General features: G+C 44.9%; 1 protein-coding gene across 1 annotated transcript in view; it reads right to left on the bottom strand.

The window, feature by feature from the left end:
* The window catches only part of EGFL6 (EGF like domain multiple 6), a 64,586-nt gene that overhangs the window by 19,437 nt on the left and 17,973 nt on the right, over positions 1–27,176 (bottom strand). Inside the window, exons 2-7 of the mRNA XM_041741217.1 lie at positions 22,148–22,260; positions 16,930–17,022; positions 12,557–12,676; positions 9,842–9,961; positions 7,404–7,538; positions 5,155–5,277 (exon numbers count right to left, since the gene is read on the bottom strand). Coding sequence (XP_041597151.1) covers positions 5,155–5,277; positions 7,404–7,538; positions 9,842–9,961; positions 12,557–12,676; positions 16,930–17,022; positions 22,148–22,260 — 704 coding nt within the window. The remainder of the gene's footprint in view (positions 1–5,154; positions 5,278–7,403; positions 7,539–9,841; positions 9,962–12,556; positions 12,677–16,929; positions 17,023–22,147; positions 22,261–27,176) is intronic.

The following is a 27,176-nucleotide window of genomic DNA, read 5'->3' as shown; positions in this document are numbered from 1 at the left end:
CTAGCGCACAATTATTGAGCATTTAATATATTCTGGGCTGGAACTAAGCCCTTTATATGAACATTTATTTATTTTGTATGGACTATTTCATGTAATCATCAAAAGAATATTAAGGGCCAGATACTATTATATTTATTTTGCAGATGTGGGAACCAAAGCACTAAAGGTTAAATTGTTTACAGCCCACAGATAGTATGCCAGGGAGCCAAGAGTTAAGCCAAGGTAATGGGATTCTAGAAGCCATGCTAGTAAAAAAATTACAGTTTCCTTTCCTAAATTGACCTACTACTCAAGTCAGATAATTATCAAAGTTTTGATTTGCTTAGAATAAGTAGAGCTACTGTCAAATTAAGACCAAATTATCTAACAGTGTATTGTTAACACTCACATATATTAGACCAGGAAAAATCCATACATGTCTACATTTAGGGAACTCCTTCCCCTGGGTACATATGTGCATAAGGACAATCTTACTAACTCCTCTTTTTTTTTCTTGTTTGAGGGAGGATGAGAGGGAGAGAAAAAATCTTAAGCAAGCTCAATGCCTAGCGCAGAGCTCAATGTGGGGCTCCATCTAACCACCCTGAGATCAATGACCTGAGCCGAAATCAAGAGTTGGTTGCTTACCTGACAGCCACCCAGGCCCTAACTCCTCTGTATTGTAACACAGAGTCTGGACTTTTGCAAAAACAATGAGCTCGGGGGATCCCTGGGTGGCTCAGCGGTTTAGTGCCTGCCTTTGGCCCAGGGCGTGATCTTGGAGTTCCAGGATCGAGTCCCACATTGGGCTCCCTGCATGGAGCCTGCTTCTCCCTCTGCCTGTGTCTCTGCCTCTCTCTCTGTGTCTCTCATGAATAAATAAATAAAATCTTTGAAAAAAAAAAACGAACTCAAAAGTTGGTATATCAATGCCGTATATTATACCATATATTATGCCGTATATTATAAATTATAACAATTTATGTGCATACAAATGTATTTTACAACATAACATTTTATGATGCTGTATGGTAATTAGATGCGAGTCTCTCAGTTTTTTTTGTATGACTTTCCTATGCACAGAAGAGTGAATTTTGGGCCATCCTTTAAGCAGTGTGGTTAGGAGTCTGTTAGGATCAATTTTCAACAGAGACATGGCTATTTATTTTACAGAGAATCAAAGCAGACCAGAAAGGGCTGGGCAAGTACTACAGTGAATGACCCAAAGATCATTTTCTCTTTTAAATAAACACTGGTGAAAGATGAAAGAAAAAATTCAGTTGCAGAATGGACAGAAACAAAATGGTTTCAGGGTATCAAACAGAACATTGTGATGAGTTTGAGGTCTCAGAGAATAAAGAAAAATTTGTTTTACCCAAGAATATGCCTAAAGCTGGATGGTCAGACTAAAACAGAAGTCCTCTTGACATAAGAAGTGTTTGTGTTGATGTGGGATTTAGAATTTAAAAATGCTGGAGGACAATGCTGGAGCTCACAGAAAATGTGAGCTGCAAACAGCTATTCTGCTGCATGCTTAGGGGTGCTGCCTTCATTCGGACATTAATAACACACTATGAGGGTCCCTGGGTGGCTCAGTTGGTTAAGTGTCTGACTCTTGATCTTGGCTCAGGTCATGATCTTGGGGTCGTGAGATTGAGCCCCACATTGGGCTCCACGCTCAGCAAGGAGTCTGCTTGCGATTCTTTCTCCCTCTGTCCCTCCACCCACTCACACGTTCTCTTCCTAAAATAAATAAGTAAAATCTTTTAAAAAAATGACACATTGGGGTTTCGAGGGCGTTAAATGATCAGGAAGGAAAGTGACTCCAGGTTTATTCTGGGCAGTTTTTACTTTGATTCTTAGGCCTGAGGCCAGGGATGGGTATGTGGAGGTGAGCTGTCCACTTGTTGAAACAAGTGTTTTCCTGAGGCATCTCTTTTGCATGCAATAGCATTTGTGCATCTACCTTTACAGAATTTCAGATTAAGGAGTAGCTGGCCTTTAGAAACAGTTCTTTGAAATGGCACGATTAATAACCATAAGTAACTTTATTGTAACTTTATTGAGCATCTACTATGTGCTCAGTTGAACTAAGCTCTCTACCTCTATTACCTCCATTCAAACCTTACAATGTACTTGAGAGGTACCTGTTTTAATGAGGGTTCCCCCAAGCAGAAATCTGAAACAAGGATTTGGGTACAGAGGGTTTATCTGGGAGGTGATCCCAGGAGGCGGGGGTGGTGGAAGGAGGAGAGCAAGACAGGAAGGGAGAAAAGCTAAAGATGGTGCCTCAATGGGCAGGTAATCACTGTGGGTAACAGACTCCATCCTGTTGGGGACATCTGGGAACCAATGCAGAACAGACCTTGAAACTATCCCATCCTGCGACCATTTGCGGTCCTTAACCAGACTCCTGGCACCCACCATCCAGCGGTTGAGGGCTGTCTTTTCAAAGGGGCTGAGCAGCATTCTAGAGAAAGTGCATGGCCACCTGCAGGGAGCCCGCCTCACTGGAGATAAGGATCTGCAGGGAACTGTTTACCCTGCCTTGCTGAAATTAGGGAGTGCCCAGGGACTGGGGCCTGGCTCATCACAAGCTGCACAGGAGACAACGGAGTTTGTTTGTTTGTTTGTTTGTTTATTTATTTATTTTTAAAGATTTTATTTAGTTATTCATAAGCAACTCAGAGAGAGGAACAGAGACACAGGCAGAGGGAGAAGCAGGCTCCCTGTGGGGAGCCCGGTGTGGGACTCTATCCCAGGACCCCAGGGTCACAACCTGAGCCGAAGGCAGATGCTCAACCACTGAGCCACCCAGGCGCCCTGAAAATGGAGCTTAGAAGTTTATAAAAACCTTATTAGGTCACAGGCAGTAAGGGGCAGAGCTCAGACTGAATCTGATGGTCAAGGGGCTCCCTTCTGCTACCAAATCTGAACGTGTATATCCCAGCCTCACTTGTCTTGGGCCATTTGGGGTAATGACCAACAGCTGAGCTGAACCCGGTGGCGAGAAGGAGCCCTTGACCATCATCCAATACAGAAAGCTGATTCACTCAGTTTTCTCTGCAGGGGCCTCTCCAGGTTATGGCATCCCCCCTTCCGATCCATGCATGCACAGCCCTGCGCAGGCAGCCAATCTCTCTTTCTCTGTCTTTGAATAAAGTTCTAGAAGGAGCACAGCGCTCAGTGGGATAGAAACCACAGCACAGAGTTGCCAGAGACTGAGTGGCTCTGTAATCCCACGTTCAGCCCAACGCAGGGGGCTCGCCGAGGGCCGCGCGTGGTGGAATGTGCCCCTGGCAGGGCTCCCGACCACACTCTGGGCCACCTGGCCGGCATTTGTGAGGGGATGGAGCCTCCACCCACTGCTCCGAGTCTGCTTTGGGAAGTCACTTTTCTTTCCCGTTCCTTAAAAGATCTACAGGCGTCATTTATACTCTTCCACAGTTTCTTCCAGATGAAACGCTGCCCAGTACTTTTGGCACCTCTTCAGAGAGCTTGACTTCCAGACTCCTCTTCCTTTTGTACACACTCTCGTCCAGTGGCACTCAAGCACAGCCCACTGGGATACCGTGACCTTTTACGGCTGTGCTGCTCAGTGTCTCTCACGGGGTGGACACTTTCTTTTTGCCATCAGGGGGGCCGCTGTGCTGTGTCATCAGGAGTACTGGCCACACGAGGACTTGGGACAGGTCAAGGCACTACCTGCAGCCACAGGCGTGGGAGGATGTGGGAGCTCTGCTAAGGGGTATACAGGAGAGTGGAGTTGGGGCAGCAAACAAATCTAGGCACACGATGAGCCAGGGCTAAAAGGCTCAAGAGCAGAAGGATAAACCTGCATGACTTTGAACATTGGAGAGTGAATGTACTGAAATCACTGTTGACTCGCCTCGGTAGACATTCCAATACTCATCAGGATTTCTAGCTCTTTTCGTACATGCAGCAGGACGACGTATTTTTTGCCCCTACTTTCAAGCTAACTGAACTGAGAGCTGCTGTGTGGTTGTCCATGCTTCTTTCCCTGCTGTGACAAACCCTAAGGCCTCAGACTGATATTGGGGTATCATAAGATGATGGAGCTTCTGCCACGTGGCTCCCTCAGTGACCGCAATGAGAAGAAACACCTGATGACTCTCTTTAGACACAGTATGAATGAGAAATAAGCTACTGTTGTTGTCATAGCTCCACAGCAGGGGCATTTTCTGGTTAAATATTTGGTTTATCAATTTAAACTTTTTAAATCACCTAAACATTAAAGAATTCACCAACAAGAACAATGAGAATCTTTGCTAAAAATGTGAATCCGGGGCACCTGGGTAGTTCCGTTGGTAAAGCGTCTGCCTTCAGTTCAGGTTATGACCCCAGGGTGCTGGGATCAAGCCCCATGGCAGGTTCCCTGCTCAGTGAGGAGTCTGCTTCTTCCTCTTCCTCTGCCCCTCCCCCTGCTCATGTTCTCTCTCTCAAATAAATAAATAAAATCTTTAAAAAATTGTCGATCTAGGGGATCCCTGGGTGGCTCAGTGGTTTAGCGCCTGCCTTCGGCCCAGGGTGTGATCCTGGGGTCCCGGGATTGAGCCCCACGTCAGGCTCCCTGCATGGAGCCTGCTTCTCCCTCTGCCTGTGTCTCTGCCTCTCTCTTTGTGTCTCTCATGAATAAATAAATAAAATCTTTAAAAAATATTGTCAATCTAGGTTTGGTGATGACAGATAAAGTGACATCAGCTTCACCGTATTCTTTTCGTTGTGTACTCTGGAAAGAGTTCTGATTTGTGTGGTTGAAGAGTTTGTGGTCCTAAGCCACTGCCACTTTAGGATTGTTTGTTACTGCACAGTAACCTACCCTATCCTGACAGATAGCATTCACACAGTGCCATTTGTCCTTAAATCTTATTTTCGGTATTTGAGAGTAAGTTGTGACCAGATAAATATCCAGAACCTTTGCCAGTGTTGAAGCTTTAGTGCCTAAAACTTTAGTGAGTTAATGAAGATGTGGACCAATTAGCAGAGAAGACAGGACTGAGGCAGAGTTAAAATTTTCAAAGATTGCACACACACGCTATCATACATGCACACACAAAAAGACGCAGAGAGAGACAGAGAGAGAGAAGTGAAAGGAAGAAGGAAATAGATATGCGAGAATGTTCTACTATGACCCCGTGAGCAAATGCTACTTACCAGAACACTGAAGTCCACTGCCTTTGTATCCCTGCTTGCATTTACACTTGAAGGATCCTGGGGTATTGAGGCAATTGGCATGGAGGCTGCATGTGTGGGTATTCACGGCACATTCATTTATATCTGAAAACGTGAAGGTTTCCCATGAACAAAAAGAGTATCCCTTACGCTTGAGCAACTCCCAGACCAACCACTCAACACTGCCAACAATCCGAGTGGGGCCTGAGAACTGAGAGGTGTTCCAAGCCCGACGCCTTGGCTCCGAGCCCGGTCTTTGTCTGACACCAGGACACAGGGAGCGGGGGAGCTCCCTGCAGCTCACCACCCCACGGCAATCTTGACTGCTTATCAATACTACTGACATCCGTAAGACATTTCAGTTTCTTTACTTTTTCATCCGTCTAATCCAAAATTAAATAACACTATCAGAAAATAAATTCTACACGTGGAAGGGCTTAACACTCCTAACCAGCAGAGGATGAGGTGGGCTATGACCCATTGACATCATCTGAATTCATAGGCATTTTGTTCAAAGGCTGCCAGGAGCGGGGTCAGGCTGGTCTGAGCTGGTCTGCTGGATGGAGACCAGGAAAGTTTGCCGAATCCTACCCAAGTGAGAAGTTCATTAGCCCTCCTTTCCATCTCACCTGCTCTCTATGCTTTGGGAGACACATGCAGACAAAACAGCCCATTGTTTTTAATTTAGCCACCAAAGGAGCTCAGATGCTAATCTGATTCACTTAGAATCACAAGATGTGTTTCTCTTAGAAGCTCACCCCGTGCATTCCCACCCTGCCCAGTGGAACTTCCTAGGGATCAGGAAACAGGCTTCTTCTCTGTGACACAGCATCAGTGGGTTATGAGCTGGATGGGTCCAAGCCCCCAAGAAACATGGATTTTTACCAGCCTACTTAGGTTGGCCTTTGTGTTTAAAAATATCTGAATGGGATCCCTGGGTGGCGCAGCGGTTTGGCGCCTGCCTTTGACCCAGGGCGCGATCCTGGAGACCCCGGATCGAATCCCACGTCGGGCTCCCGGTGCATGGAGCCTGCTTCTCCCTCTGCCTGTGTCTCTGCCTCTCTCTCTCTCTCTCTCTCTGTGACTGTCATAAATAAATAAAAAAACAAAACAAAACAAAAAAATTAAAAATATCTGAGTGAAGAGCTACAGAGGGTTCACAAGATGGTCCAAGACGCTGGAACCAACTGTTGCCACAAAGCAGTTACACAGGACACGTCCTGGGATGCTCTGGATGGAACGTGAGAGAAATCCTACTTGGCCCCCAACCCATTAGCTTTCCTCGTTGTATAAACATTTGCTATAAGTGTAACATGAATAACAGGGAGCCTGGATCTCCCTTCACCGTAGTGCAAGCCCCATCCCACGTTTCATCAAGAGCAGAGTGAATGCATCCAAGGGCTCCCAAACACGCCACTTCATTTGCTCGTTCAGGCTTGGAATCCCTTCACTAAGGGCCAAAATATTTTATTTCACACAGATCAGGCCAATAGCTGACAGACCAGACTCAGAGAGTGGCTTCAGGGACCCAGAAAGGGAACATTTTAGGGGATCTGGAGCTGGAACCATGAAAGGGCCAAAAGAGGAAGGGGCATGTGCCTTCATCTCCCTCACACATTTTTCTAAAGCCTCTCCTAAAAGAAATGGCTATGAACAGATCACTGAGATCAAGATCAAATAGGCCTTTTTCCCCCTCCTTTTGTGTATTTTTCTCATTTTTAGCTACATATCTGGAGAATCAAAAAATAAAAGCAACCAATTTTTTTTAAAAAACCCACAAAAATCATCTCAAGATATCTGCCCACATAACAAAACTATATCCACTGCAGTTCCTTACTTTAGACCTTTACTGGTCTGGTGTCATCCAATTCATCTCACCAGAGTTCCCTAAAAGCCAGAAACATGGAATGCCTGGGTGGCTTAGTGGTTGAGCATCTGCCTTCGGCTCCAGACGTGATCCTGTGATCCAAATTGGGCTCCCTGCAGGGAGCCTGCTTCTCCCTCTGCCTGTGTCTCTGCCTCTCTGTGTGTCTCTCATGAATAAATAAATAAAATATTAAAAAAATTTTTTTAAAAGCCAGAAACAAAAAAAGTGACTTTTCTCGTATTGTTAAACTAGTGAGTACAGTAGACTGTTCAACTACTAGACTGAATCGACCTCAAGATAGCTGTAGACAAAGCCTACAGGTTTGGTGGGGAGAGGGAAAAAGGAGAGGGTGTCACCGACTCACCTACACAGTCATATCGGCCCCTGACATATTTCAGTTCAAAACCAACATGACATTTGCAGTAGTAGCTTCCGAACGTGTTCACACATCTCCGATTATAAGGGCAGACGGCTTTACTGGAGGCACATTCATCAACGTCTAGGATGTAGAACCAGAAGGTGTCAGTGATAGCAAGAAAAGTGTTCTCCCCCCAAAACACATGCGTGTGCGCACACACACAAACACACACACGCAGTTTCTTTGGTAGAAAATTCTGATTATTCTGCTTGCCAACGTGTACCCTCTGGAAAGCATTCTAGATGCCCTCAGCACACTCACAGCTCCTCCTTTTATGTGTTTCCATGGCGTTGTACATCTCGTTTTAGAGACACTGTCTCACTGTCCTGTCACTACTCACATTCACATCTGGTAGGCCCTGGCTCTTTTGGGGCTGGGAGCACATGTCTGGCACTTGGTACGGAGACATTACATGCTTGTTGATGGAAGTAATATTTTTCCAGCTATAAATATTGTATAGTGTGTACAATTTTTGAACTACATGTTAAGCAAACAGATACACACCTTAAATACTATCTTCTACGGAAGAATTATTAGCAAGCTCCCCAAGGCTCCTACAATACTGACCCAAGTACCAGAGAGGTAGTTTCCTACATCGGCACTTAAACATAAAGGGTGGGTCAAATGTAATGATGCCATGATGTAACTTAGCAGACAATAGGCTTCCTTGCTTTCCTTGAGAGTCAGGTTACCAGGGGGCTGGCAGCTACGCTGGCCAAAATATCCAGACTCAGGCTTTGCTTTCACTTTAAGATGACAAATCGAATAGATGTTGTATGTTGTTAATTCGGACCTGTGGTTAAACATGCAAGTTGGTGCTGGCTTACTGTTCTCTTTGCATTCTTAAAATCCTAAATACGTGCTGGATTGACCAAAATAATTCTGCAGTGACCACTTTCGTGCAGATAAAAACTGGATTCAGTTTGGTCAAGCATGAGCCTTGTCATAGAAATCTTATTTCACCGAAGAACCCTGTGAATCTAATGAAATCTGATTACTCTCAGAAGAGCAGGGCCAAAATTTTAATTTTACAGGGATTTTTTTTAAAGTATTTCACTGATTTAGGACCTATCTGGCTGAACTTTCTAAATGCAGCTTATCAAGGTATGAAACAGATACACAATTCATTTGGGATACATAAATGTCCAGCACCTTGACTGAGAAATATTTCTTTTTTTTTTTGAGAAATATTTCTATTGCAGTGAATAAATAAGAATATGAAATTGCAGTGATATTTGCTTATTTAAGCAAAAAAGAGTAAGAACTCTTCCAACATTCTGATTTGATTTGCTATCCTTTACTGATGCTATTGGCTCACTTGCATATAAGCACAGAGCTACGAGTATATACAGTTTGGTTCCTGAACAGAATGCAAATCCACAAGGGAACTAAGGCAGAAAGTGTTGCCTTAGTCACTGAGGATTGAGGCCCCTGCCCCCCCCCAACACTGCCACATACCCCTCTTCCCCACAATAAACAGGAGTTGGTGCATAAATCCCCAGTGCCCTTGACCCAGGAGGAAACCTGGTGGTAGCTACCCCCTATCCCCCTCCCACACCATCCCCCTCCCACCCCCACCCTGTCTCCTAGAGGGGCATAGATGCTCAACCTGCTCCTTCAATTCACTCCCTGGTGGAGCCTTCCCTCACCTCCTCCTCAACCAGCATTCCCTGGGTTCACCTCCCAAATCAACTACTTGCTCAGGATCACTTCTGTGGGACCCAAAACTAAGACCCAAAATAAGACAGGGGAGAGCAAGAGACCAAATTCTAATCCACTGATTTAACTAAATTCAAAGTTATAAAGGATGCCTCTGTCTCCTCCTTTAATATCATGGATTTAATCTGCTCATCCCTCCAAGCAGAAATGATTTTAGAATACTTAGTTCTTATCTCTTAGAGCAACCTTTAAAGACAATGGGAAATTAGTTACTTGCTAACATAAACAATGTAGAAAGGATATAGATATTCTCTATAGTCTTAGATCTAAAAAAAAATAATAAGTGAATGCATTTTTGTAAGAAGATATTAGCTAGAACCCAAAATGAGCCCAATGGCCCTTGGGACTTTATTCACTGAATGACAGATGACAGTAAGTAGCAGGTTTCTGTGGTAACTGAAGTAAAACATGCAGGGTAAATATACTAAAATAAAATAAAACCCCTTTTCTACTATGGCACTAGTCAATCCCAAAGGGACAGAGAAGTATTCTTTCTGGCATCCCAAAGCGTGTCTAGAGTCGATGTTGCTACTCGTCTCAGAAATGGGCATAAATCGGAACTTTCAGGAACCTTCAGTATAGCTAACAAGCAGATTGTGCTGAATGGCAAAGAAGGAATTCAGTGGAGGGGGAAGGAGGAGGAGAGGTGAGTCTTGCTGCCCTACCTATGCAAACTCTTCCATTTGGAGCCAGGCGGAGGCCTGAGGATGGACAGAGACAGCGCGGCCCTTCCTCCGTGTCTTCGCAGCTGTACTGGCAGTTTGTCATGGCACACGTCCTGGAGTCTGAAAATGTAGGCAAGCATTAGCCTTTTCCTCCCGAGCTGGTACAAAAGCACTCACTGACAAATGATCTCTGCATTCTAGGACATTCGGGGGCAATACGTGGGATGTATTGGATAAGCGTCATTGCCTAAGACCCACATGGAACCCGGGCAAGGGTGGTGTCTTGGGAGCCCCACGGTCTGTTTTATTGGCCAGTGTATTAAATTTGCCTGTCTTTAAGCGGGGCCTGCACCCCTCGGCTATCAAAGACTCATCTTTTTCTCATATATTCTCTCATCACGCCTTGATGTTACCTGGGTGGCCTCTCTCGGGGGAAATGCAACCTCTGATGGAGATGATCAATCTGAGTAATTAGGGTCAAAAAAATCCATCCTACAGATCTCTCCATACATACCTAGCCTCAATGAGAGTCACTCAAGCCATGGGACCTGGTCGTTTACATGCCTGTATTAAAACATGCGGCAAGTATGACTGACTGCCTGCCCAAAAGCCATCCAGGACCCCTTGTCCTCTCGTCACAACCATCATCATTGAAGCTAGAATGCCAATTACTAGTCCCAGCTTCCCTTGCAGCAACAAACAAAGGGTGGCCACAGGACGCAGCTGTGGCCGAAGAGATATAAAATAAGTCTGCTGGAGGGAGTGGGGCTTCTGGAAAAGATGCTGCTGCGTGATGAAAGGGAGAAGCGTGAAAGAGTCATTCATTCATTCCTTGGCATTGTTCCTTTCCCCTTTGTCAGGCCTCCCTTAAATGTATGTGTGATAATCTGGAGCTGGGGCAGCCATCTTGTGACAATGAGGCAACAAACATGAGAATAAAATCAGTACCCTGAGGATGGCAGGCAGTGAGTCCTTGCTGAGCCGTGCAGGCGGGAACAGCCTCCAGCTTTTTTTCATAATGAGATAATTTAGGTGGATTTTTCTGTCACTTGTTGCCAAACACAACTTTTCCCACAAAAATGCACTTCCTTAGCAGAAGTCTGCTTCCTTTATCCTTATCCAGCACCATCCGTAACATGTCCATCACCCAGTGGGCAGAAGAGACTGCCAGGGACCAGGTGTATTAAAATCAGGAGAGATATCCAGGGCTCCCGGGACACTTGGAGCTATAAACAGGGAGGCCTGGGCAACACCTTCCACATACAGCTATAGGCAAAGAGGGAATAAGGATAGATACACAGGTCAATGTAAGGTACCAAACACCTACCAATGGTAACATTTCTCATTTATTCTCTTTTCTCTTTGTCTTCTTTTAAAATTTACCTAATTCTATCCTTCCATTTGGGATCACATACCCTTTTTGGGGCACTGATTAGCCTTTCATGGAATGTTTCAAAACGTCCACTAGCATAGATCTTTTTAAAAATGTTAAGTGATGACTGTAAAAACCTAGATAGTGGTTCCTGTGATGGGGTAGTGAGGGAGGTTCTGGCAAAGTTCTCTTGGTAGTGGTTACATGGGTGCTCACCTTATAAGAGTTTGTTCAACTGTGTATTATGTTATATATAATATCTATTATATGTGTATTTGTCTCCTGTAGGTTTCTGTTTAATTTATAAGAATAAATTAAGTATTTTTAAAAAGACTTTGAATGTCTGCTTTATCTCTTAAGCCTCCTGCCAACAGAGGATCTAGGTGACTGGTGGTGTTGGGGCCTTTTGCGAAGGATGGAAAGCATAAGGACAAACCCGGGGAGCAGCAAGCTGGGCACCAGCCAAGACTGTCTAACTGCAGCAAAGCCCCAGATGGCCTAGGGAGTCCATAACTCTAACCAGAGGAAGCTAGCAGAGGCCATAAGGTCCAGGTTTGTTGGGAGGTGTATTACAGAGGAAAGACAGATGGAAGGGGGGAGGAAAGAAGAAGGGAGGAACGGAGGAGGGGAGGAAGGGAGCCAGGCAGGGAGGATGGGTTTGTCTTTCAGCTGCAACAGAAAACCTGAAAAGCCTTCCCTCTGGATAAATGAATGGATATACTCTTACCTCCCACAGGACATGGGTTTCTCTTTATCACAGAAGGGCTTTTCTTTTCAGGAATGTGAATCGGAATGTATTTCCAACAGGAGTCACTGATCTTTGAGCATGGGGCAAGGGGCGTGAGAAAGGCAGTTGGTGGGAAGAACTGATGTCCCGAGATGGAATTTAAATGTATCACCTTCCTAAAACAATATGCTTATTTTCATGAGGAAACCCCATACAACCCTGTATACAGAGAGATGTACAGCATTTACTTTTCTCCCCAATTAGCCTTTCTTTAAAAAGCAGGTGTCCAGGACAGGCAAATCCAGAGACAGATAGTAGGTTAGTGGTCTCGGGGTGGGGGTGGCGGTGGTGGTGCTGGGGAGGAAGCATGGGGAGTGATTGCTAACGGGCACAAGGTTTTCTTTTGGGGTGATGAGGATGTTCTAGAATTAGATAGTGGTGATATTCGTACAACACTGTAAGTGTACTAAACACCACTGAATTGTACAGTTTAAAATGGTGAATTTCATGTTATATGTATTTTACCATGATGTTCCTTTTTAAAAAAAGATTGTTCGTATGACAAACAATCAAGTCTCCAAGGATGACCATGAGCCGCCTGGCTGTTGAAACTCACTTGCACATGTGGCATCCGGCATGAGCATGTGGCCGCTGAGGCAAAAGCACTTATAGCTCCCATGCGTATTCACACATCTGTGCTGGCACGGCCGGGGCTTTATGCCACACTCGTTCACATCTGCAGGGGAGAGGCAGAAGAGAAGAAAGGCTAACTGGATCAGATAATATCAAGATGTAGAGTTATGTTGGCCTCCGTGCACCCCTGCTGGTGGGGGGTGGTTACGTGGGGGCAATGACTCGCCTCCTCTCCAATCGCCAGTAAAAGTACCACTCTGAAGGTCTAGTGAAGCTGTGGAGCAAACCGAAGGACAGTGCACTGTCAGGGGAGGCAAACGGCCACAGCCACTTTGGAAAACTGTTTGTAGAACCTGCTCTAGCTAGAGACACGTACACCCATGACCTAGCAATTCCGCTCCCGGGTCGATCCCCAACAGCGGCATGGATATGCCCCCACCAAAAAAAACATGGACTAAAATGATCACTGTAGCACTGTTCTTAATAGCCCCATGCTAGAGAGAAGCCAAACACCTCCGGACAGGAGGCGGGATAGAGGACTTGTATACTCGTGCAAAGGAATACGATATAGCAACGAGGCTGGACAAACTCTAGCTCCAAGCAACAATGCATGAAGCTCAAGACTGGGAGAGTGAGTAGAAGAAGCTGGAGATGAAAGAGTACATTAAAAATCAGGCAAGGAGGCAGCCCGGGTGGCCCAGCAGTTTACTGCCGCCTTTGGCCCAGGGTGTGATCCTGGAGACCTGGGATCGAGTCCCACGTCGGGCTCCCTGCATGGAGCCTGCTTCTCCTTCTGCCTGTGTCTCTACCTCTCTCTCTCTGTGTCTCTCATGAATAAATAAATAAAATCTTTAAAAAAAGTCAGGCAAGGGATGTCTGGCTGGTTCAGTCAGTGGAGCATGTGGCTCTTGGTCTCAGGGTTGTGAGTCTGAGCCCCACGTTGGGTATACAGAGGACTTAAAAATAAAATCTTTAGAAAAAGGTCAGACACAGGGGTGCCTGGGGGGCTTAGTCGGTTAACTGTCTGCTGTCAGCTCAGGTTATGATCTCAGGGTCCTGGGATCGAGTCCTGTGTTGGGTTCCCTGCTCAGCGGGGAACCTGCTCCTCCCTCTCCTTCTGCTCCTTCCCCTCTACTTGTGCTCACTTTAATAAATGAATGAATGAATGAATGAATGAATGAATAAATAAATAAATAAATAAATAAAATCTTAAAAAAAAAAGTCAGGACCAACTAATCTGTGATGTAAAAGGTCAAGATAGAGTTCCTTATTGGGGGTGGGGGGCAAGCCGCTGCAGGGGAGAGGGAGGGGTCTTCAGGAAGGCTATTACGTTTCTTCCACGTTGCTTACATGGATGTATTTGAAAATTCACTGGGCAGTACGCTGTTGATATATGCACAATTCTCTGTGTGTAAGACTTGAATAAAAGCTAGCAATACAACGTAGACACGTTAGCCTTTAGTACTGTCCCGGGCAGCCCAGGACAGGCGCCCACGGCAACACCTCCATTCAGCAGTTAACTGTTCTGGGCGAACTTGTGTTGGCTCACACCCTTACAGAGGGGACCCTGGCAGGCAGCTATGGATGGTGAGGCTGCAGGACAACATGGAAGCCTGGGAGGCTCTGCTCTAAATGCCAATAATGGTTATTTCCAGGTGGTAAGATTGAGGGTGACTTTCTTCTCTGAGCTTTACAGTATTCCCTAAAACGAATTTATTTTTTTATTTTTAATTTTTTTTCTAAAACGAGTTTAAATACTAAGAATGAATGCCTTTTTGGGGTGCCTGGGTGGTCACAAGTTAAGCATCTGACTCCTAATTTTGGCTCAGGTGGTGGTCCCAAGGTCCTGGGATCAAGCCCTGCAATGAGTTCTGCGTTTAGTGGGGAGTCTGCTTGATAATATCTCCCTCTCCTTCTGCCCCTCCTCTCTCTCTCTCTCAAAAACTAAACAAAACAAAACAAAAAAGAGTTACTTTTTTATTAAAAGAAAAAATGATATAGAAGGAAAATAAAACTTCAAAAGCGATCATGGGTAGAGGAGCTTATCTTTGGAAATGTGGTCATGTGGATGCCTCTTGGCTTAACTCCTTCAAGGAAAATACAGAAAGAAGCAAAGAACCAAATTCTACGCAAGCCCAAAATTCAGCAGGGTGACAGGCAAAGCATGTCTTTCTTGAAAATAAAGAAGTGGCTGCTTTCACCTCTGACAAGAACCTTATACAGGAATTTTTTGACATCCTAGTGGGATATTTGAAAGCCCTTCTCCATTGCTTATCCCTCTACTCTACCTTGTCCTGCGTGGATTCTAACTTGTTCAAAAAGAGGAACTGGAAAAAGCTGATTGGACATTAATGGGAAACCCATAAATACCCCATCACTTGGCCCTAAATCAGAGGTGATCCACTCGTCGCTTGGAAGAAGCATTTGGGGGAAAGACAGCACAGTGGAGGGCTGAGGCCTGTCACCATTAATAGATCTACATGGACTTTGATCAGGCCACCAGAGGGCCAGGAAAGCTGTGGGAGGAGACAGACAGTCCAGAACCCGAGCCAACTAGACTGCTCCCTCAACACTAATATTTTACTGGGAATTGAAAGCCAACATGAAAAATATCTTCTCTATTCCAAACCGCTGCAGAAGGCATCTTGGTACAGAATCCAAGACAATATGGAGAAGCAGTTTTTCTGGTGTGAACCCTGCTGGGTAAGGGATACAGCTGGATTATTACTTAGGAGAGCACGATTCTTGGTGCACTTCTCTCAAGCAGGTGGATGTGCTTCTAAGAAGCACCTTAGGGCACTGGCCTCTGTGCTGGTGTTGGGACATCAGAGATTCACAAGTTCCCCTCTGAGGCTGCAGGGCTGGCAGCTATTTCAGTTTAGGTAGCTAACCTCTGGGCTTGGCAGCAAGGCCCCGGGGGGTGGTGGGCAGAGTGGAGGGACTGCCTGCCCATCTCGGACTCCATCTGTCCCTCCGGAACCCTGCCAGCCCTAAGGACAGCTGAACTTGATGTGCTGCCCTTTGCTCAACTGCATTATAGGACTGGGGACACTTTCTTAATTATGGCAGGTTTCTTCAAGCCAGGGTCTCTTGGCCTTAGCACTGCTAACATCTGGGTCAGATCATTCTGTTATGGGGCTGCCCTGTGCACCGTAAGAGGCTCAGCAGCATCTCTGGGCTCTACCCACTAGATGCCAGTAGCAGCCCCCAAACGTCTTCAGACACTGCCAGATGTCCCCTGGGGTAAGGTTCCCAGATTGAGCAAATAAAAATGCCCAGTTAAATTTGAATTTTAGATAATTGACTAATACTTCTTTAGGAGACATATGTCTTATGCAATATTTAAAACCTATGTACCCTATAAAATTATCTGTTGTTTATCAGCAGTTTAAATCTAACTTGAGATCTGTATTTTCTCTGGCAAGTAAATGGGGAGTAAAACTGCCCAAGCTGAGAACCACTGTTGTCAATAGTATAAATACCCTCTTTAAGATCTTCAGATAAACAGCTCATGACAAGTCATAAAGTATCTTTTAAAATATGTCAATTATCATAAAATATGCATGTCATTCAACCCCAAAATTCAATTTTTAGACATTTAGCCTATAAAAATACTCAAGGGTGCAGGGATATGTGTAGAATGATGTCTGACTTAGCACTTGTCTATAATGGTGAGACACTGGAGACAGGCAGATGAGAATGGTTCAACGAAGTATTTTTTACACAAATGATATTGCATCATTTGCATCAGGGCCAAGGATACAGCCTTAAAAAGCATAAGCCAGCTCTGTATGTGCTGACATGCAAAACTGCCCAGGAGAAGCATTTCTGTCTGTAGCGTCACAGAAAAAAGACCACGAGGTGCTCGCCTGGGCAGTGCACGCTGGAAAACTGGAACAACGCAGAGGAGCACTGTCCTGACTTCAGGGGTCAGGGACAAATTGTTCATGCTGGTTTGAGCATGGACTGGGGGTCGGGGGGACACTCCCATTTCTAATTTAAATCCTTTTATGTCATTGGGGTATTTTTTTTCCAGTAAAAAATATGCATTACTTTGGTAGCATAAAAACACAATGACAATATTTTAGGGAAAAAAGTTATTTTAGAGGAAAAAAAGGCCTTTTATCTGGCACCTTAACGAAAACATCTGAATGACTTTTATATTTTTCTTGAAGAGATTGATGGAAAAATCTAATTCTGAAACCACTTTCATTTGAAGATTCAACTTAAAATCGACAATATCTCGGGCACTGTAGTGTATCAAAAACCCTGCCGCAATGATCGCCTTGGCTTCGGAAAGCTCGGGGGTCCGTCCATCCGTCCGTCCGTACTAGGATGCTGGCCTGTAGTACTGACCTTGACCGCAGGTTTTCCCAGTGTATCCTGGAAAGCATCTACATTTGTTTGGTCCCACACACTCCCCGAACTTGCATCCAGGTTCGCATGTAGCTGTGGAAAGGAAAGGTGTTTTGTTGATAAAAGAACAGGAGTAGTCAGCACAGAAAATGCATGTATGTCCAACTCAGCAGCCTTCCTTATGGGGGAGAAATTCATGAGGGCAGATAAGGGATGATCTGCTTCCCCTCTAGCCTTTGTTTTCCTCTTTGGGATACTGGACAGTGTTTTCCTTGTGAACTAGATCACTCCCCCCAGCCTTCCGCCCCAAAGAGTGCGAGTTTATAACTTTGCTTAGTACTGTCGTGCCCCCAAGTGGCATTCAAAGAAAAACAAAGCATCCCAGACCATCATCAGCTAGTTTGCATATAAAACAAAAATATTTAATAAAAGAAGTAGATGTGGGAGCTGGAAGAGACTCCAGAATAATCCTGGATCAAGTGCTCCTTCCTTCTGTCACTGGCCTCTTTTTTTGTCTTCCATATTTTCTTTTCTATTTTTCTTCTAAATGATCAAATTCTATTTTTAAAGCTGTGTATCATCAGTCAAAATGATCAACCCACAGACTGAAGGCAGGGAGGTGCAACTTCCAGCCCTAAGGATGGGAACTAGAAGTATCATGAGGAGAAGGAGGAGGAGAATGGTGGCATGATAAAGGCAGAATTTGTTTTTTGTTGTTTTTTTTCTCTTCTGTATCCAGACAACTGACACAAATTCAGCACTCCATCAATATTTGCTTGATGAAAGAAATGGTTGGAGAAACACCAAAGACAGAATATTTGACTGGGTTGGGGGGTGGGCAAGAAAAAATAGTAAAAAATGATGGGAAGTCTGAGTCTGGCTCACAGGGAGGAGGTAGGGAGAAAAGGCAGTAGATGGGACAAAAGGAATATGGGAAAATCCAAAGAGAAGAAGGGCAGAGGACAAAAGAACAATGAATGAGGGAGAAAGGAGGCCTGTAGGGAGTCAGGAGCCCTCAGCAGCTTCTGGATCTAGTAGGAGCTCAGGAACTAGCCAGCACCGGAAAGGATGTCTCCGCAATGGCCCAGGAATGCTGCCTACTTCCCTTCCCCTGGAGTCCCTGGCTCACCGTAGGTCTACCTCCATGCAAGCCTATTCCCAAAGACCCCAGCAGCTACTCCCTCGACCCCACACCCTATTCTTTGTTATGTCAGCATTTATCTTCCAGTCACCTGGACTCAAAACCCCCATCATCTCTATCTTCTCTTGTCCCCAAACCAATCAGTGACAATATCCTATCCCTGCTTCTACCACCCAAGTCATTCACTGAACAGCTACTCATCTAGCTAATGGGAATCATGCTGCCCATAGATATCTGGGAGATTACAGTGCACCTCTTCCTCTCCCCCTTCTCCCCGTCACAGCCTGTGACCCAGTGCTTAACTGATACGGGGTCTAAGGGCCCAGCCCCTGCTTTCCAGGCGGGACAAACTCAACTCTGTGATGCAATTAACACCCCAGAGCTCCCTGTGGGATTAGGCCAAAGCTAGACTTCTCTTGAAACCACATTTTTGCCTGGCTCCTTCCTCTGCTTCTTTACTCCCTTACAGATTTCTCTGGAGAGCACCCCTCAACAGATTATTGACCCAAGACTCCCACTTACAGGCTCTGCTCCTAAGAAATCTGATGTCAAATATGACATTAAACTGATATTCCAAAAGCACGCTCTGATCATGCCATGTCCACCTGCCCAAACAAGCAGAGTCACACCCCGGCCTGTGAGGTCCCAGTCCGCCTGGACTTCCCTTCCATCTGTCTGTTCACCCTTCATTCCTCCAGAGGCGCTGACTCCATGCTGGAGCTTTCTAGATCTTGGCCCCTGCCCCACCTAAATCTGCTCCCCAGTGCAGGATGGCCTTGCACTAAATAGTCTTTATTGCCTTTTGAATATAGTGCAGGTATCAGCACCATGACCTGGCTTCCATCTTAGTTTGTGCCCTTGGCCTACTCTGTTCCCTAGCCATAGGCAACACTATGATCAAACTAGATTGCTTGCTGTTCTCTCAATCGGCCCTCTCTGCCTCTTCCTTTCTTGTTATCCTCACTCTGGCCACCCCTTCCCCACTCTCCCATAGTTAACATCCTACTGATCCTTCAAGAACTATTTTGCATGAGCCCTCCTTCCAGAAGCCTTCAATGATTTCTCCCACCACGTCAGAACGTCCACTCAACTTTGAGAGTTCCACAGAACTTGGGTAGGCCTCTCCCATGAAGTTGATCAGGCTCCATCTTATTAAATAATTAGACATATATTTGGTTTCAATCCTTCACTTCTGTCTACTATCAGATTCCCAGCACCTTCAGAATAGGGATTTAAACATTCATCTTGGGCAGCCCGGGTGGCTCAGTGGTTTAGGTGCCACCTTCAGCCCAGGGCCTGATCCTGGAGACCCGGGGTCGAGTCCCACGTCCGGCTCCCCGCAGGAGCCTGCTTCTTCCTCTGCCTGTGTCTCTGCCTCTCTCTCTCTCTGTGTCTCTCATGAATAAATAAATTAAATCTTAAAAATAAATAAATAAACATTCATCTTTGTTTCTCCTGCTGCATTTGGTAGTGTTGTAGACACATAGACACTCAAATAGTTTTAAATAATAAATAAAGTAATAGGTGTAGAACTTCTGACAGAAAAACATTTTATGGCTCTGGATAAATCATAAGTGACGAGGTAAGGAAAAAATGTTTCTCGGCGAAATTCTTTCCCTTCTGGAGACAAAAGAGGATTTTGCTTTCCAGTGTCTATTTTGTTATGGATATGCTCTTAGAGATGCAGCTTTAAGTTTAGATGTTAGAAAAATAATTTTTTTACTTTTTTAAGCCTTGAATACCTTTGATTGCTCCCTGGAAAGTTATTTTTAATGTGGGCCAGATAGGAAAGCCAGGATCAATGCCAAATAGAACATAAGAGAAATGGTGAATAATACCCTTGCTGCTATCAGGTCAAAGCTCCAGCAAGATGTTTTCAATTTACAGAGCTTTTGGATCTGTGACTTGAATGGCCAGTCTACAACACAGGGAAATTTAGTTTATGTCTAAAATGGCCTGAGATTTAAGTGCATTTTAGCTAAAGTTCTTGTTCAATTCTCCCTCCAAATCCTCCATCTGCAGCCCTTCAGTGGGATTTGTTCACAGATAACTCTTTACCTCCTCTTGCTAAGTGACATACACTCCAAGGTTAATGATTCAGAGCCGAGCCATCCTGCACTGGGGAGCAGATTTAGGCGGGGTAGGGGCCAAGATCTAGAAAGCTCCAGCATGGAGTCAGGGCCTCTGGAGGAATGAAGGGTGAACAGACAGATGGAAGGGAAGTCCAGGCGGACTGGGACCTCACAGGCCGGGGTGTGACTCTGCTTGTTTGGGCAGGTGGACACAAGTTCTCAACTCATGACCACGTAGCCCACACTCTGGCTTGGGAGTCAGAGATCTGGTAGCCAGGGGCTAATCACTCTGTTACTCGGTGCTTCTAAGGGAGCAGATGACTTTACGGTCAAGAAGGACCATACAAATGGGATAGAATACAATATAGATTTTAGATATAAAAATCATTACAATTTAATACCTGAACATCTCACTGGGGCGGCAGGGGTGCTGATGAGCAATTCAGCCTGCCAACCGTGCATACTGAGCATTGTGCTCGAAGCCTCTGCATGTGCTCTTTTATTTTATCTATTTATTTTTTTCAGGTTTTATTTATTTATTCATGAGAGATACAGAATGAGAAGCAGAGACACAGGCAGAGGGAGAAGCAGGCTCCCTGTGGGGAGTCTGATCCCGGGACCCCAGGATCACACCCTGGGCCCAAGGCAGATGCTCAACTACTGAGCCACCAGGTGTCCCTGCACCTGGTCTTTTAGCATCTTGCTTTAAATTCTTTCCTGCCTATGGTATTATATTGTCCACAAAAACATCAAGAATGTGCCTGGCCATCTGCATCAAGGCCAAATTGCTCTGATTTAGTTACAGCGTAGACCTTACAGAAAGCCAAAGCTTGCCCTCATTTATTCACCAGAGACATGTAAGTTTTACGGCAGTAGGTGCTGAGGTTCATGCAAATGTAGGATTCCAAATCATGCGTTCCGTGTGGTTTTGCCCCTTTCCACCTGAGTGACTTCAAATAACAATGTGCTAGGTCTAGAAAAAGAATACAGCAACATTTAATTTCTGCATCACGTGCACTTTAAGGGATGGGATTTATGGGTCTTTTCAAATCAAGGGTGATTTAGGAGATATTTTCTATGCATGCCAGGTAACAAGCATACCCTTTTTTTTTTTTTTAAGATTTTATTTACTTATTCATGAGAAACACAGGAGAGGGAGAGAGAGAGAGGCAGAGACACAGGCAGAGGGAAAAGCAGGCTCCATGCAGGGAGCCCAATGTGGGACTTGATCCCAGGACCCCAGGACCATGCCCTGAGCCAAAGGCAGATGCTCAACTGCAGAGCCACCGGGCTGCCTGACAAGCTTACCCTTTAATGCTTACACACCTCCCCCTCTGAAGTAGGGATGAATCTCTCCACAGTGCAGAGGAAGCGGAGCCTCAGCTGGCTCACCTGCGTTGCCCAGGGCTACGCACAACATTCTGACTTGATCGTGACACTACAAATCCAATCAGTGTGAGGACCCACCCTCTTTTTTAATTGACAAAGCCCCAGGGGAATGTTCTAACTTTATCTAGTAGGCAATAATGATCTGCAAATATTTTTTTTCTAGTATCTCGACACTCTTGTCATCTTGTCACAAGGAAACTAATGGTGGGAGGTTTTGTGTGATATTGTGCATGTAAGAGCGTTAGTGGTGCCTTTTGATGTTTATAGATTCGAGATATTATCAAGTTCTGTCTTCACCTGTGGTATATCGATATTTTTGGACCAGGTAGAGAGGAGGAGTTGGAGGCAGAGACAGAAAGGAGGTAGTACTGTTAATTCTTTAAAAAAAAAAAAAAGCTAATATTTTTGTGCTTTACTGTTTATAATCCAGCATGATCCACACCAACACCTAACGTGTATGGGACATGCAGTTGCGTGTTTACCCTATTTAACAGATTAAGGGATCTGGTGACTGTCGGTGAATAATTCGGTGACAGTTTATGGTGTCACAGATTAAAAACTAAGGACACTGGCCTACTACTCGAGCACAGGGTGGTCTGAGTTTTTACACAATTACCTTCACAGGCTCCCTTGCTGTTCCTTCTCCAGCCATAGCAGCAGGCCAGCTTAGCCCCATAGCGACAGAGCCCAGGCTGCAGTGCAAACGTCGAGAGTCCACGATCCTTGGGACTGTGGATAGAGAGATGCATGTTAGTACTGAGAACACAGAAAGGGCAACAGAGACTCGTTCCTGCCAATAAATGAGCAGGATAAATTAATAAATAAATTTATTTATTTATTTAATTTATTATTTATTAAATAACATTATAAATTAAATAATATAAATTAAATATTATTTATTTATTTTATTTTTATTTATTAAATTATATAATTTATTTTAATAAATAAAAATAAATTTACTGGCTCCTGCCAATAAATGAGAGCTGACAATTACCTGGTGAATTTCAATACACCTGCCCCAAGGGCTAAATTAGATTCTGAAAGCCTGAACTTTGGTTCCCAGCCTTCCCCAGTCATTAGCCTTGTGGGTTCTTTTTCCCCCCGGGGGTTAAAAGAATCAGGTTACATAATCATATAAAACCAGGGCGCATGAGAGTGGCCAGAAGTTGGTCTCCGAGCCCCGCAGAGTGACAACTTTCCAACCTGCTCTGTACAGACAGTGGTGATCCGCGTCTGAGTCTGTGTCGGTGCTGAGTGTGGTGCTGTGATGCCCGGGCCCTGTGGCTTTGTCCCAGGCAAGAATGCTACCCTTTTACCTCCTTGGCCACCTGGGACCCACTAAACAAACTGGAATCTCCACACGCTGTAGATAGTTAAGAGCTGGAAGGGCTCAAGAGACCCTCCAGCGAAGCCCTCTTGTGCCACAGATGAGGCTCCAGCCCGACCGGGTACAGCCACGTCCCCAGCAGAGCCAGGTGTCAGGGATTCCAGCCCAGGGTGGGTTCCCCTTCCTCACTGCCTCCTAGGAAGACCATCTGCTAAACTCTTTAACCGCAGAGCAGGAGTTGGCAAATGCTTTTTTTTTTTTTTTTAATTTTTATTTATTTATGATAGTCACAGAGAGAGAGAGAGAAAGAGGCAGAGACATAGGCAGAGGGTGAAGCAGGCTCCATGCACCGGGAGCCTGATGTGGGATTCGATCCCGGGTCTCCAGGATCGCGCCCTAGGCCAAAGGCAGGCGCCAAACCGCTGCGCCACCCAGGGATCCCGGCAAATGCTTTGCATCAAGGGTCAGATGGTAAATATTTTAGGCTTTGCCATAAATACGGTCGGATGGTCTCTAAGCACAAGAGCAGCCAGATGGGCAATAGTAGTCAACAGCAAACAGATGGGCATAACTGGGTTCAGGAAGACTCTTCTTTATGGACACCGAAATTTGAATTTAATATACTTTTCACGTGTCACATAATAGCATTCTTCCTTTGGTTTAGCTTTAATCAGTTAAAAAGCAAAAACCACGCTCAGCTCACTGGTCACGTAAAAACAGAGGGCCACCAGCCTTGACCTGCGGCCTGCAGCTTGCCGCCCCGAAGGAGTGAGCCCAACCACAGCTGAAGCTCGCTTCACAGGTATTTAGTGACCTAGGGTTTGGCCAAGGTTGCTACCCAGCTTCTGGAAGAAAAGACTTGTGTATTTTGTGGGGGGCTGGGGTTGTTTCCTCCATGTTAAATACGATGTAAAACATTCCCTGGGCTCTTTACCAGACACGTGCTTTCTGCTGCAAAGACTGAATTCTCTGCAAGTTAATAATACCTTAGTCAAGGTCAGGAAGTGACACAGCCTTGCAGTTTTCCCCTGTGGTCTGCCTCTCCCACCAATGTGGTTCTTCAGTTAAGAGCCACAAAGATAAGGTCTGGGACATTTCATGGAGAACACCAAGCACCTGTGCATCATAGGACATGCACCAGCATCCCTGGCCTCTACCCATAAGGAGCCAGAAGCACCCACTTCTCCAGTCAGGGCAGGCAAAAAGGCCTATAGGCATTGCCAAATGTCCCCTGGGGGCTAGACTGTCCCCTGTTAAGTACGACTGCAAGTGAAACATTTATTCAGCACTTGAGCTATTCAAAGTACTTAGACACGTAGAGTGATGAAAAAGACCCAATCTTTTTCTCTTCTTTAACTCCCAATTATAAACAGATATACTACAGAGAGGATAGCATGGTAAGTATCATTACAATGCTCTCAGAGCTTTGACTGAGAAATCATACAGTCCCCTGTCACAATCTAATCTGGGCATTACCAACAATTGTGTAGGGGATACCACAATCTTGACCCAGTCTGCACCTAACTAACAATTCCCAAACAAGAAACCACAGACAACTGAACATAAAGTGTGTTGAGTAAACAAGTGCTAGTCGGTCCACACAGAATGATGTACGTAGGAATCTTTGTTTAGCATTTTAAAAATTATATAATTCACACAATAAAATGCAGTGGCTTTAGTATGCAACCATTACCATTATCTAATTGCAGAACATTTCCATTCCTCCACAAAGAAACCCCATACCATTACCAGTTAGTCCCAATCTCCCCCTTCCTCCGATCCCTGGCCACCACAAATCTACTTTTTGGCTCTGGAGTTGCCTATTCTGGACATTTCACTGAAATGTAATCATACACTATGGGATTTTTGGGTCCGGCTTCTTTCGCTTGATATGCTTTCAAGGTTCTGCCCATGCTGTGGCATCTAATAGTATAGGACCCCATTCCTTTTTATGGATGAATAACCTTGCATTGTATGGATGGACCACGTTCATTTATCCAGTCATCAGCTGATGGACATTTGGGTGGTTTCCATGTTTTGGCTATTTTGAATAATGCTGCTCTGAACATTAGTGTACAAGTTTTTGTATGGACATATGTTTTCATTTCCCTTTGGTATATATCTAGGAGTGGAATTGTTAGTCATATGGTAACCATGCTTAACTTTTTGAGGAACTGCCAGACTATTTTCCAAGATGACTGTTCCATTTTCATTCCCACCAGCAGTGTACGAGGGTTCTGATTGCTCCATTCTCACCAGTACTAGTTTAGTGTCCATTTTTTAAATCACAGCCATCCTAGTGGGTAGGAAGTGGTGTCTTACTGCAATTTTGATTTGCATTTCCCTGATGGCTAATGGTGTTGAGCATCTTTCATGTGTTGATTGGCCATTTGTGTATCTTCTTTGGAGAAAGATCTATTCTGGTCCTTTGTGCGTTTTTAAATTGGATCATTTGTCTTGAGGTCCTTAAGATGTTAAGACCAGGTCTGAAACTAGTCAGTAAAAACAGCTATCCCCAAACCTTGGTGAATAAGGTGATGTAGCTTTGTCTCACCCTGCAAAAACTCTTCCACCTAGATCTTCAGAGTTCGTTTCCTGGCTACACATGCCTACAATAAACATTGACAAAGCACCCACATTTACTTTCTCCTTCTTTAACAACATAGAGCTGATGCCTGGGGAGCAGAGTGGAGCTTGGAACTAACTCTGCCTGGGAAAGAAGAGGAAGGTTTAACAATGGATGTTGACATTGGAGTTGGATTTAAAAAGAAAACATGATAAATAGGAAAGCTATATGCGGGACAATTCTGCCTCTGGGGTTTTAATTCCATATTTCTTTTTAAAGGTTTTATTTATTTATTTGAGAGAATAAACGAGTATGAGCGGAGGTGGGGGGGGGGCAGAGGGAGAGGATCAATGCAGGGCTCAATCCCAGGACCCTGAGATCATGACCTGAGCTGATGGCAGACACTTAACTGACTGAACCACCCAGGTTGCCTTTAATTCCATATTTTTATAAGGAATGTGGGGTTGATTTAATTAAATTTCAATCTACCAAAACGTTGAGGATGACCTGCCAACTCTTGACTGTAGGTTTGCGAGGGAAGGCCTTACCTATTTCCTAATCCCCCAAACCCCCATTTAGTCAATGGAACGTGATTATGTATGGAGCACTGTGCTAGGTACTGGGAATACCCAGATGACACGGTGATGAAAATGAGCTTTTAGACAAGAGGATGAGGGTAACAGAAGGACTAAACATATTTAGTCAGCGAGAGAGGCTTAAAACAAAGAAACATGCTCTGGCTGAAGGGATCCAAGATGTCCTCTCAGAGGGTGCAAACTTCAAGCGTAACAGAAGATGAACAGAAGTCAACCACATGAAATGAGGTAAAGCCAAGCAGACATCACAGAACCAATAGAAGACCAGAGGAGTGGACTAAAGAGAGGGAGAGGAATGTGTTACAGGACAGTGTGCCGTGCTGGTCAAGTTAGGGTCATGAGGCCTGATAGCTGAATGGTAATAGGGCAGCACAGAGGGATTTTGAATAGGGAAGGTTATTTGATAACATTTTCCTTAGAAAAATATTATCATGGCAGCAGTCTGGAAAATGGATGAGATGGAGGCAGAATGGAAGCAGGGATACAGTTGGCTTGGAAGATTCTGGTCTTTTGGACTGGAGCAGTAGCAGGGGCAGTGGGGAAAAATGGATAGATTCAAGGTGGAACCAAAAGACTTGGTAAAGGATTACAGCATTCATTCATTCATTCATTCATTCATTCATTCCTTACTTGCTGAAAACCTCCAATGTATCAGGCATTGGGTTAATCTCTAGAGGCTCAGCAGCAACCATGTGGAACCTAAGATCTCTGCCCTCATGGAGGTCATATTCTGGTCATTTGATCTGGAGTGTGAGAGGGATGCAAAATTGGGTGGACAGCAGTGCTGTTATTTCTGGAATGGGGAATACAGATGGAGGACCATGTTCAGGAAGAGGATAAATGAGGAGTCCTCTTGGGGACGTGTTAATTTTGAGAGTTCATTAGAGAGACAGCCAAGAGAAGATACTGAGTAGGAAGCTGGATATTTGGGCCGGAAGTCCAGGAAGCAGGACTGGATTTGGGAGTTATCCTCAGGCAGTTGGTTACTGAATCTATGGGAATGTATATAGTGTAAGAAAAAATAAGGCTTAGGGTACAGGCCTAAGGAAACTGGTATGTAAGAGGTGGGCCAAGGAAGAGAAAGGTCCAGAAAGAGACACAGGCAATGCTCAGAAAGGTAAAAGGAACACCAGGTTAATAGTGTCAGGAAAGTCAA

This window comes from Vulpes lagopus, chromosome X (genome assembly GCF_018345385.1).
Source record: "Vulpes lagopus strain Blue_001 chromosome X, ASM1834538v1, whole genome shotgun sequence".
Lineage (NCBI taxonomy): Eukaryota > Metazoa > Chordata > Mammalia > Carnivora > Canidae > Vulpes > Vulpes lagopus.
This window is presented reverse-complemented; position numbering and strand designations above follow the sequence as displayed.